This window comes from Herpailurus yagouaroundi, unplaced genomic scaffold, assembly GCF_014898765.1.
Source record: "Herpailurus yagouaroundi ecotype Mexico unplaced genomic scaffold, PumYag 67690, whole genome shotgun sequence".
Classification (NCBI taxonomy): Eukaryota; Metazoa; Chordata; class Mammalia; order Carnivora; family Felidae; genus Herpailurus; species Herpailurus yagouaroundi.
The window spans coordinates 5715223-5726788 of record NW_024420490.1 but is presented as its reverse complement, the minus strand read 5'-3'; the positions used below and the strand labels follow the sequence as shown (position 1 = coordinate 5726788).

General features: G+C 41.8%; 1 protein-coding gene across 14 annotated transcripts in view; it reads left to right on the top strand.

Moving 5' to 3' along the window:
* Nucleotides 1-11566, top strand: part of MAP7D2 (MAP7 domain containing 2) — a 107029-nt gene that overhangs the window by 90597 nt on the left and 4866 nt on the right. For all 14 annotated transcript variants that reach the window (XM_040468339.1, XM_040468336.1, XM_040468338.1 and 11 more), the window contains 5 exons: nucleotides 5618-5843; nucleotides 6608-6712; nucleotides 7773-7829; nucleotides 8271-8349; nucleotides 9311-9497. In XM_040468339.1, the coding sequence (XP_040324273.1) occupies nucleotides 5618-5843; nucleotides 6608-6712; nucleotides 7773-7829; nucleotides 8271-8349; nucleotides 9311-9497 (654 nt within the window). The remainder of the gene's footprint in view (nucleotides 1-5617; nucleotides 5844-6607; nucleotides 6713-7772; nucleotides 7830-8270; nucleotides 8350-9310; nucleotides 9498-11566) is intronic.

Below are 11566 nucleotides of genomic sequence, written 5' to 3'. Positions count from 1 at the left end.
TTAATGCCCCTTACCCATTTAGCCCTTTCCCCCTCCCACAACCCCTCCAGCAACCCTCAGTTTGTTCTCCATATTTATGAGTCTCTTCTGCTGTGTCCGCCTCCCTGTTTTTATATTATTTTTGTTTCCTTTCCCTTATGTTCATCTGTTTTGTCTCTTAAAATCCTCATATGAGTGAAGTCATATGATTTTTGTCTTTCTCTGACTGACTCATTTCACTTAGCATAATACCCTTCAGTTCCATCCACGTAGTTGCAAATGGCAAGATTTCCTTCTTTTTGATCGCCAAGTAATTCTCTGTTGTATATATATACCACATCTTCTTTATCCATTCATCCATCGATGGACATTTGGGCTCTTTCCATACTTAGGCTATTGTGGATAGTGCTGCTATAAACATGGGGGTGCATGTGTCCCTTCGAAACAGCACACCTGTATCCCTTGGATAAATGCCTAGTAGTGCCATTGCTGGGTCGTAGGGTAGTTCTATTTTTAGTTTTTTGAGGAACCTCCACACTGTTTTCCCGAGTGGCTGCACCAGCTTGCATTCCCAGCAACAGTGCAAAAGAGATCCTCTTTCTCCGCATCCTCGCCAACATCTGTTGTTGCCTGAGTTGTTCATGTTAGCCATTCTGACAGGTGTAAGGTGGTATCTCATTGTGGTTTTGATTTGTATTTCCCTGATGATGAGTAATGTTGAGCATTTTTTCATGTGTCAGTTGGCCGTCTGGATATCTTCTTTGGAGAAGTGTCTATTCAAGTCTTTTGCCCATTTCTTCACTGGATTATTTGTTTTTTGGGTGTTGAGTTTGATAAGTTCTTTGTAGATTTTGGATACTAACCCTTTATCTGATATGTCATTTGCAAACATCTTCTCCCATTCTGTCGGTTGCCTTTTAGTTTTGCTGATTGTTTCCTTCGCTGTGCAGAAGCTTTTTATTTTGATGAGGTCCCAGTAGTTCATTTTTGCTTTTGTTTCCCTTGCCTCCAGAGACATGTTGAGTAAGAAATTGCTGTGGGCAAGATCAAAGAGGTTTTTGCCTGCTTTCTCCTCGAGGATTTTGATGGCTTCCTGTCTTACATTGAGGTCTTTCATCCATTTCGAGTTTATTTTTGTGTATGGTGTAAGAAAGTGGCCCAGGTTCATTCTTTTGCATGTCGCTGTCCAGTTTTCCCAGCACCACTTGCTGAAGAGACTGTCTTTATTCCATTGGCTAGTCTTCCCTGCTTTGTCAAAGATTAGTTGCCCATACGTTTGTGGGTCCATTTCTGGGTTCTCTATTCTGTTCCATTGATCTGAGTGGCTCTTCTTGTGCCAATACCATACTGTCTTGATGATTACAGCTTTCTAGTATAGCTTGAAGTCTGGGATTGTGATGCCTCCTGCTTTGGTTTTCTTTTTCAAGATTGCTTTGGCTATTCGGGGTCTTTTCTGGTTCTATACAAATTGTAGGATTATTTCCTCTAGCTCTGTGAAGAATGCTGGTGTTACTTTGATAGGGATTGCGCTGAATATGTAGATTACTTTGGGGAGTATTGACATTTTAACAATATTTGTTCTTCCTATCCAGGAGCATGGAATCTTTTTCCATTTCTTTGTGTCTTCTTCAGTTTCTTTCATAAGCTTTGTATAGTTTTCAGTGTATAGATTTTTCACCTCTTTGGTTAGATTTATTCCTAAGTATTTTATGGGTTTTGGTGCAACTGTAAATGGGATCGATTCCTTGATTTCTCTGTCACTTCATTGTTGGTGTATAGGAATGCAACCGATTTCTGTGCATTGAGTTTATATCCTGCAACTTTGCTGAATTCATGAATCAGTTCTAGCAGTTTTTTGGTGGAATCTTTTATGTTTTCCATACAGAGTATCATGTTATCTGTGAAGAGTGAAAGTTTGATCTCCTCTTGGCTGATTTGGATGCCTTTTGTTTCTTTGTGTTGTCTGGTTGCAGAGGCTAAGACTTCCAATACTATGTTGAATAACAGTGGTGAGAGTGGACATCCCTGTCTTGTTCCTGACCTTAGAGGGCAAGCTCTGTTTTTCCCCATTGAAGATGATATTAGTGTTGGGTCTTTCATATATGGCTTTTATGATCTTGAGGTATGATCCTTCTATCCCTACTTTCTTGAGGGTTTTTATCAAGAAAGGATACTGTATTTTGTCAAATGCTTTCTCTGCATCTATTGAGAGGATCATATGGTTCTTGTCCTTTCTTTAACTGATGTGATGAGTCACGTTAATTGTTTTGCGGATATTGAACCCGCCCATCATCCCAGGTATAAATCCCACTTGGTCGTGGTGGATGATTTTTTTTATGTATTGTTGGATCCAGTTGGCTAATACCTTGTTGAGGATTTTTGCATCCATGTTCATCAGGGAAATTGGTCTATAGTTCTCCTTTTCAGTGGAATCTCTGTCTGGTTTTGGAATCAGGGTAATGCTGGCTTCATAGAAAGAGTTTGGAAGTTTTCCATCCATTTCTATTTTTTGGAACACCTTCAAGAGAATAGGTGTTAACTCTTAAATGTTTGGTAGAATTCCCCTGGAAAGCCATCTGGTCCTGGACTCTTGTTTTTGGCAGATTTTTCATTACTAATTTGATTTCCTTACTGGTTATGGGTCTGTTTAAATTTTCTATTTCTTCCTGTTTTAGTTTTGGTAGTGTATATGTTTCTAGGAATTGTCCATTTCTTCCAGATTGCCCGTTTTATTGGCATATAATTGCTCATAATATTCTCTTATTATTGTTTTTATTTCTGTTGTGTTGGTTGTGATTTCTCTTTCATTCTTGATTTTACTTATTTGGGTCCTTTCCTTTTTTTCCTTGACCAAACTGGCTAGTGGTTTATCAATTTTGTTAATTCTTTCAAAGAACCAGCTTCTGGTTTCATTGATCTGTTCTACTGTTTTTTTTTTCTTTTGGTTTCGATAGCATTAATTTCTGCTCTAATCTTTATTATTTCCTGTCTTCTGCTGGTTTTGGGTTTTATTTGCTGTTCTTTTTCCAGCTCCTTAAGGCGTAAGGTTAGGTTGTGTATCTGAGCTCTTTCTTCCTTCTTTAGGAAGGCCTGTTTTTTGTTTTTTGTTTTTTTAATGAAAACTTTTAAGCACACAGGAGAGAATAGCAAAACCCCCATCCTTGCCCACAGATTGAGTAAGTAGTTCAAGGCTGAGCATGTGTCAGAGATGTGCAAGACCCTCACCAGCGGCCAGTGACAGGGATAAAGGATGCATCTGCTAAATGTTGAATGATGACCATGATGCATAGGTTTTTGGTACTTTCTCCCTGGCAAGGAAGGGGGATGGGTTAGGAGTAGGTGACAGGAATAAAAACAGAGGGGTGACAGAACTGCATGCAGTTCTGGAGTTGTGAACTCCAGAAGGAACTTGGTAATGATGGCAAGGGCAAGGGGGTGGGGCAGTCTGCAGCAGCATGACTGTGGAGAAATGACCAAATCCATGTTGTCTGTTTTTTTAAGCAGATAAAGAATACTCATCCTTGGAGAGGATATTGAGGGACTCCGTTTCACGCGGGAAGCTAGTTTTGACCTACTTTGGGGAAAGCAGAGTTTGGTTAATGGAGGGTATTCTGTCTGTAACAGGAGGGACAAGGTAGAGCTAATGGGCCTGTGGGGAGGAGGAATGTGTGTTGTGCACAATGATAGAGATTATGGAGACTTTAGAGCCCAAGGGGATGTGTTACTTACTGTTTGTGTATGCATTGGGCACCTCTGAAGTCCTCATGGTAAAACAGAAGAAACAGAACGCTTTTCAGATCCTGAAGCTAAAGATGAAGTAGCTTATGCATTAATTCATAAACACTGTATCCTTTATGTATTAGTTCCTTGGGGACAATTAAAACCATCTCATCAGGTGAGGGTTAGGAACTAAAATAGTGTCCTGTTTAATCTTAGGATAAACTTTGTTACTGACATTTTGATAATCTTGTGTTAGACCTACTTAGTCTTCCATTGAGGAATCTAAGAACTGGAGTTTCTTTCTGATTAGGCCCCATAATGCTCTTGTCCAGAGTTCCCTAGAATATTTGTTAATAATTTCCGTTGTTCCAGCAGTGCTTTTAGGCATCACAGTCTTGGCAAATATAGAATATGTTACATACTATTATAGTCCTGGGCTAATGTCTCTACGTATCTCTTTACCTTTTAAAATATTTCTTTGGCGGGGGTGGGATGGGGCGCCTGGGTGGCTCAGTCATTTAAGCATCCGACTCTTGATTTCAGCTCAGGTCATGATCTCACAGTTTGTGAGTTTGAGCCCTACATCAGACTCTGTGCTTACAGTGAAGAGCCTTCTTTAGATCCTCTGTCTCCCTCTCTCTGCCCCTCCCCAAGTCGTGCTCGCTCTCTCTCTCAAAAATAAATAAATGTTAAAAAAATGTAAATATTTCTTTGGTGACATATAGGCTAATTGCCTCCACAGTTCCTGCAGGATATCCTTTTTAAGTCCTGACTTTTTATAAAAATGTAACAATACCCCAGTAAGTTAGTGACCCCTGCTTTTGTATAAAGGTGATGTCTGAAAAGCATACAGATTTATAGATATGCTTACAAGGGCGTGCATTTGGGAATCTTCTTAGGGCCAGGTATTGTGCCAAGTGCTTCCCTTACATTATATCATTTAGTTCTCACAATGATGTCATGGACCCAGTAGTATAGCTATTCCTGTTTTATTATTTTTTTAATGGGCATCAGAAATGTTGAGTGACTTTCCAAGGAAGGGGCACACAGTGAGTGGTACAGTCAGGTACAGTCATGATCTTGCCCATATGTCACATTGTCATTCAGTAACGCACTGTAATATGAGTATGATTACTCACATTTTTTCATAGATGAGGAAAGCGACACACTTGTGACTAGGAAGAATGTTAGAAATGTAAAAACAACTGCTTAGACTTCATAGGGTTTTCCCTCACTGCTTGGAGCTCTTTAGCATTATATCATCAACTGTTCGTCTGTGGATGAAAAATGTCTAAATGTCATTTAATTTTCATATAGCAAAAAATAAAAGCTAAAAGATTTTTAAATATTGGTAATACAAATGAGAAATAGATGTTTGAATTTCTATATTAAATATAAGAGTTCTGTTGAATACTTTCTTCTACTTGCCGCTTCAGAACTAACACAGCAGTTAGAACCCAAAGTAAACTTATTGAGCACATAGTCACTGCTCTTTAAGTTGCCAACTGGCACAGTTGTAGCCATTGAGACATTTCTAGTTTTTTTTCAGCTTCAATTAGGTTTAAATATTTATTTCACTGAGTTTTTCAAAGAATTGTCATTAAGTAAGAATGGTGGGACTGTGGTCATTCGTAGATTAACTAGGGAGCATTTATGTCTTCATTATGGTGTGTTCTCAAATAAGTACATCATTACTCTTTGTGTAACAGAATTTAAAGTCAACCCTGGTTAATTTTTTTTATAACGTATAGACTGAAGTTGCTTTCCGGGAAGGATGAGTCAATTTCTTGAGTGGATGCTAATACAAGTTCACACGTCTGTGTGCCGTGTGTTATGCTCTCCTGTTGGCACACAGTTCTTTGGCAGATTGCCTTTTGAGCATGTCATCATCTTCTAACAACAGTTATGTTCTCAAAAGGCGGGAGAGAGAGGAATTGAAAAGAAAGGCAGAGGAGGAAAGGCTTCGCCTAGAAGAGGAAGCCCGTAAGCAGGAGGAGGAAAAGAAACGGCAGGAAGAGGAAGAAAAAAGAAAGGCAGAAGTGGAGGCTAAGAGGAAGGCCAAGGAGGAGCTGTTGTTAAAAGAAGAGCAAGAAAAGGAAAAACAAGAAAAAGAAAAGCAAGAAAAAGCCATGATTGAAAAGCAGGTATAGTATAAGTCTTCATATGGACTCTCCTCAAGAGCTTTAGTTAATATTAGGTAAAATTAGTTAAATTTGATTCATAATGTTTGCTTGAAGTTTTCTCTTAAACTAACTGGGCCAGTTATTAAATATGAGTTACTTTGGGCAATAAAAGTGAAGTTTGTAATGTTTGCTGTATGTCAGTTCACATTCCCCAGAAGGAAGATCCTGGGATGAGAATTTGGGTGCCAGGAGTTTATTTGGGAGAAGATCCCAGCAAGCTGGTAGGAGAGTGAGAGGAAAGCCAGTATAAGTGCACTGATGAGTGGCTTACTGTGGACCACTGGGAGCTAATGCCTTTGGGACTCTCTCAGAGACTGTGGAATATGCCTTAGAATTGTCTCTCTGAGGGGTGAGGAAACTGGATTGTTTATCTGCCAGCTTCTATCTCTCATGGTTGAAGGTCACTCCTTGGGTAATTAACTTTCTGAAACACCTAGCCATGTGCACATGGCCAGAGACTACCCTCAGACACAGAAAAACCTTGGCAGGCAGTATGGAAACTGTCTGCAGGTAATTTGCATGGTGAACCCAGAGTATATGAGTGAGGCCCAGCCGTGTCTACTACATCATAGAGCAGGCTGTGTAAATCCACACTGAATATTGGAACAACATCTACTTTGAGGTAGCTGATAAGGTAGAAGAACACATGCATATCCCAGGGAATCCCACTACAGTGTTTTCTCAGCTTAGTAAAGTTTATGCCTTGGTTTACCTATTTCTATCAGAAGGAAGCAGCAGAAGCAAAGGCCCAGGAGGCAGCTAAACAGATGCGTCTAGAAAGAGAACAGATCATGCTGCAGATTGAGCAGGAGCGCCTGGAGAGGAAGAAGGTAAGGGCTCAGGATCAGGAGGAGTTAGGGTGAGGCAGGAACAGGAAATCAATCCAGTTCTGTTCTGCAGTTGTTGGGTAGAGTGATCTTAGAATTGTCTAATTAGGTCAAGTTTGTTGATAGTGCTGTTCACATCTTCTGTATCTTTGTTGGTTTTCTGTCATCTTGTTCTCTTAGTAACTGAGAGAAGAGTGTTAAAAGTTCTCTCTGTGATTATGGATTTATCCATTTCTCCTTCCAGTTCTATCAACTTTTGTTTTAAACATTTTGAAGCTCTACTGTTAGGTGAATACATATTTCAGATTATTAAATTCTCCTGTTAAATTGACCCTTTTATCATTAATGTATCTCTATCTCCATTAATAATTGTATTAAAGTCCACTTTGTCAGACTTTTTTTTCCACTTTGTCAGCCTTTTTATGTTCACTGTCTGCATCATAAATATTTTTCCATCCTTTTACTTTGAACCCATGTGTTTCCTTACAAGTATGTCTCTTGTAAACAGCATAAAGTTAGGACTTGTTATTTGAATCCAGTTTGATGGTATTTGGCTTTTCATTGGGGTGCTTTTGTCCATGTACATTTAATGTAATTAGGGATAAAGTTGGGTTTAAGGAGGCTGATTATAAATAAAGCTCCATTCCCGTGGTGTCCTAGATCCAGCCTAAGCGTTGTACTGAATTAGGTCTGGGAGCTAGGAGACCAATCTCTGGCATCCCCTCATGACCTGCACCTCACCCTCACTTTCTCTAGGGTGATCCTCTAGAATGGCAGGTAGTGATTTGTTGTTTTTAGGTAACCTAAGGAGAGGAAGGAAAAAGGTGGGATATAAACTGAATGTCGATTCCAAATACTAGTTCACTTTTCAAGCATTTGACCTTGTCCATAGGGCAGAGGTGTGTATCTGCAAAACCAATAGAAACCTTTCTGTACTCATTATCCTCTCCTGATGTTTCTCTCTTACGAGTTTTCTGAGATATGTAAAATCGCATTTAGACCCAGCTGCTTTTATGTTTATTTGGTATTATAGTCCTCTTACCTGGTCCTTTTTGGTTTCCAGAGAATAGATGAAATCATGAAGAGAACAAGGAAGAGTGATGTGTCTCCAGAAGTGAAGGTAGGTGTTCACAGAGTGCCATTTTGATAGTTTATGGACTGAGGAGAAAAGAATGGCACAGTATGTTCAGTGGAATTGTAGGTCTTGGAGAGGAACAGCCAGAAAAAATGAACTCTTCCTGCTTTGTTCCTGGCTAGATTAAGGAGGCTACAGGTACTTGGATGTAAAGAGGAGTCTAAGAGAGGAGTTTCAGAGACAGGGTGGTAGTAAAAAATTTGAGAAGTTGGGTTGTGGATGCAGAGAGAGGCACAGTAGTCCATGAATAAAAAAGAAAATGGTGACATATTGATAAGGGAAATACAGTTAACTTGTAATAAGCCCAGAAGATTCAAAGAATTAGCATGGAATAGGCAGATGGTTCAGCACAGTTCTGAATATCCTTTGATGCTTTTCAGAAGTGCTTGCCTCTGTATGTAAAGTCATCCTTCCCTCTGTTTTTAGAAAGAAGACCCAAAAGTAGAGCTTCACTTGCCTGTGTATGTGGAAAATAAGACAAAACCAGTTGTCCCGAACAAAATAGGTGAGTGTGAGGGCTGGTTCTTGGGGTCTTCCTTTCAGTAGGTGAGGGCTGAAAGCACTTCCTGCGGGGATGAGCACCCGTGGGTCTTAAGAGCATTATTCCTGTAAGGGTACTGTGTAGTTTTCCTCCTGGGGGAGTCTCCATCTCCAGTACAGGTCTGTCAGGTCCATTCAGAAAGTTCTGGGGTCCTCGGTTACTTTAATAGTCCCAGCACAGGAAGCTGGCCACCTGCAGTCCCATGCTAGTTTCCAGGGAGGTTAACAGCTGATCAGGTTCTATTCAGAACCGATTCTGCTATTCTACAGTGGTTTCTCCTGTCTTCCAGACAGGAGAGCTGGATAGTCCAGCTCTTCTCTCTCATGTATATTTAAAACTCATTAGATGTGAGGGGCACCTGAGTGGCTCAGTTGTTTGACTGTCCCAACTCTTGATTCAGGCTCAAGTCATGATCCCAGGGTCATGGAATCAAGCCCCACATCAGACTCTTCACTGAGCGTGGAGCCTGCTTGGGATTCTCATTCATGCTCTCTCTCTTTCTGCGCTCTTCCTCCCTCTCCCTCCCTCCCTCTCTTCCTCTCTCTCTCTCTCTCTCTCAAAGAAAACCCCTCCTTAGATGTGAATATATCAATGCAGCCAAAGTCAGAGAGGCATGTCCATCTCAGAGGTACTCTACATTTCTCCTTTGCCTTGGATCCCAAGAAAATGCCACACAGAGCCTGGGGACCTGCACAGTATATGACACCAAGCCTCCTGGGTGGGTCATGAGCCCTGCACAGACACTGATGATGTCATTTGTCTTCTTTTCTCTCTGAAGCTGATGACATGGGGTTCTTTTTGCAAAAGGATGTTGGACTGTTGGTAAAGCAGAGGATTAAATTAATTGTCTCAATATATATTTCCCCTGCTATTTCATTGTTCTGGTATTTTATGATTAACAGAATGACTTTTTGTTCTCAATCAGAAATAAATGGGTTGAACACCTGCCAGGAAGTTAATGGTGTGGGGCGTACTGCCCCAGAAACTTTTCCTCGAGACGTTTTCTCTAATGGGCTTAAACCAGTTGGGGGACTTGTTCATCTAGACACCCTTGATGGGAAATCAAACAGCCTGGATGACTCAACTGAAGAAGTTCAGTCTATGGATGTGAGGTAAGCTGGTTTATTTTGCATGTGAGCCTCATCTCTTCTGCAAACACCTCCACTGCCTCTTTGTTGATTTTTTCATCTTTTACATACCTAAATCAACTAAAGGAGGTTTGATTGCCATTCACAAAAGCTATCAGTGGTATATTAGTGTGTTGGGTCAGGTTCTTTAGAAGTAGAGCCTGAGACAGGTATTCTAAGGCATGGGATTTATCGGGAAAGAGTTCTCACAAGCAAGTGGAGGGTAGGAAGGAGTATGAAGCAGGGGAAGTCACTAAGCAAGGATTCTGTTTTAGCTGGTCCTATGGGAGCTCTGAAGGATGAATTTCCACTAGAGGGTGATCTGATTAAGGGAGGCAGCCTTCGTGCCACTCTACCCATCAGCCATTGAGTGTGGTCACCCAAGGTAGGGATGCAGTTATAACTTCTGTGGGCATAGGACTCCTGTCAGCCAAAGGCAGTTGTCCGGAGAAAGGGTGGCAGCTATGAGCTATTAGCAGCCAGCTCTCTGTGCAGCTGGGAGACGGATGCGCCTACACATCAATGGGGTCTGAGTGGGGCACCAACAGGACTCACTGTGTCCAGTGTCTTATGTTTAAGTAGTCTTGTCATTGGAGACTTGATAAAAGATCTAATCTGATTCCAGATACTAAAATCTTAAACAATTCACCTGACAAATTAATCTCAGACAAAAGGCAAATTCAGTTAGCATGTGGTTGAGACAGAGACACTGAAACAGAGAGCCTTGGACAGGGCAATTGGAGTGGGGGCAGCTATCTGAGCCAGGAGGCAGTGAGAATGTTTTACAAAAGTTCTGCCAGAGCTCCAGGTGGCCAGAGGTTAACCTTTTCTCCTTGGCTGTGAATTCTCAGCTTTCTCTTTGGGGATGGGGTCTGGGGAGGAGGGTCTTTCCTAGGGCACAGTGATTGTAAATGTCCTAGCTTGTGCACCCTGGCCTTAAGCCAGATATGTACAAACCCAGGGTCCAGCACCCCATCACTAGTAGAGCAAATTCTATGGAGACAACCCTTGCCTCCATTGCTGTCCATCTCCTTAGGCCCCAGGGTGAAACAGCAGAGGCATCTTAAACATTAACACAGCATCTCTCCCCCTCCCCGTGTTGAACCTACCTCTACTTATTCCTTATGTCTCTGGGTGTGGGGAAGATGATAAGACACAGCATCAGCCAGGGTTCAAGAAAGTGAAGGGGCTCAGTGTGTACTCCGAGTTCTCCTGTGGCCACCTCTGCATTTAAAGAAAGGTGACTCTTGGAGGTTGCACCCAAGCTTGTAGCATTTTCTCCTCCTCACGATCTGACCAGCTGTTGAAGGCCAGGGAATGGAGGTGAGGCAAGGTGGAGATAGGGTGGGTGCTTCTGCTAATGGGGCAGTTTGTCCAGGCTCCAGCCACCACAAGTGGTGTTAGGTCTTCTACTGCCTCATAACTAGGTTGAGTGTGAGGGAAATGGATTTTCTCAGTTTCTTCAGTTCAGCTGGTTTTTGTAGATTCTTCTCTCAGATCTTATCAAGGAAGAAAAGAACAGACAAACTTGGCAGCAACCTTACTCTGGCTATTAAGAAAGACTCCCAGTGTCAGGACCTCACATCCCAGCCCACCTCATCTGAGCTAGGCCTGTGGTTGACACAGCTATGAAACTCCTTCTTCCATCTCTAGGTTGAAGAGAGAGAGAGAGCCACACCCACTGGGCAGGAGCTAGATAAGTCAGGGTAGAGTGGGGCCTCACTTTAGAGAGGGAGCATGGGAGAGATTTGCTCTGCAGGTGACTGGGTGCATGGTGGGGTCCTTCTTAACAATGGCCCCCACCTAAACTGAACATTTACTGCAGGCTGCCCAGACTTCCTCAGTATGATCACGTCATGCTCACAGGAACCCCGATAGGGAGAAATGATTGTTCATCTCATTGTACAGCAGTGGCAACTGCGGCTGGCAGGGAGGAAAAACAGCTTGTTCAAGGTAGCACTGCTAAAGAGAAACAGCACCAGGAACCCTGGTGCTGATTAGGGCCCTTCCTCAGCTCTGTTTTAACTTCTAACATTTGCTTTCTGTTTGGGTTT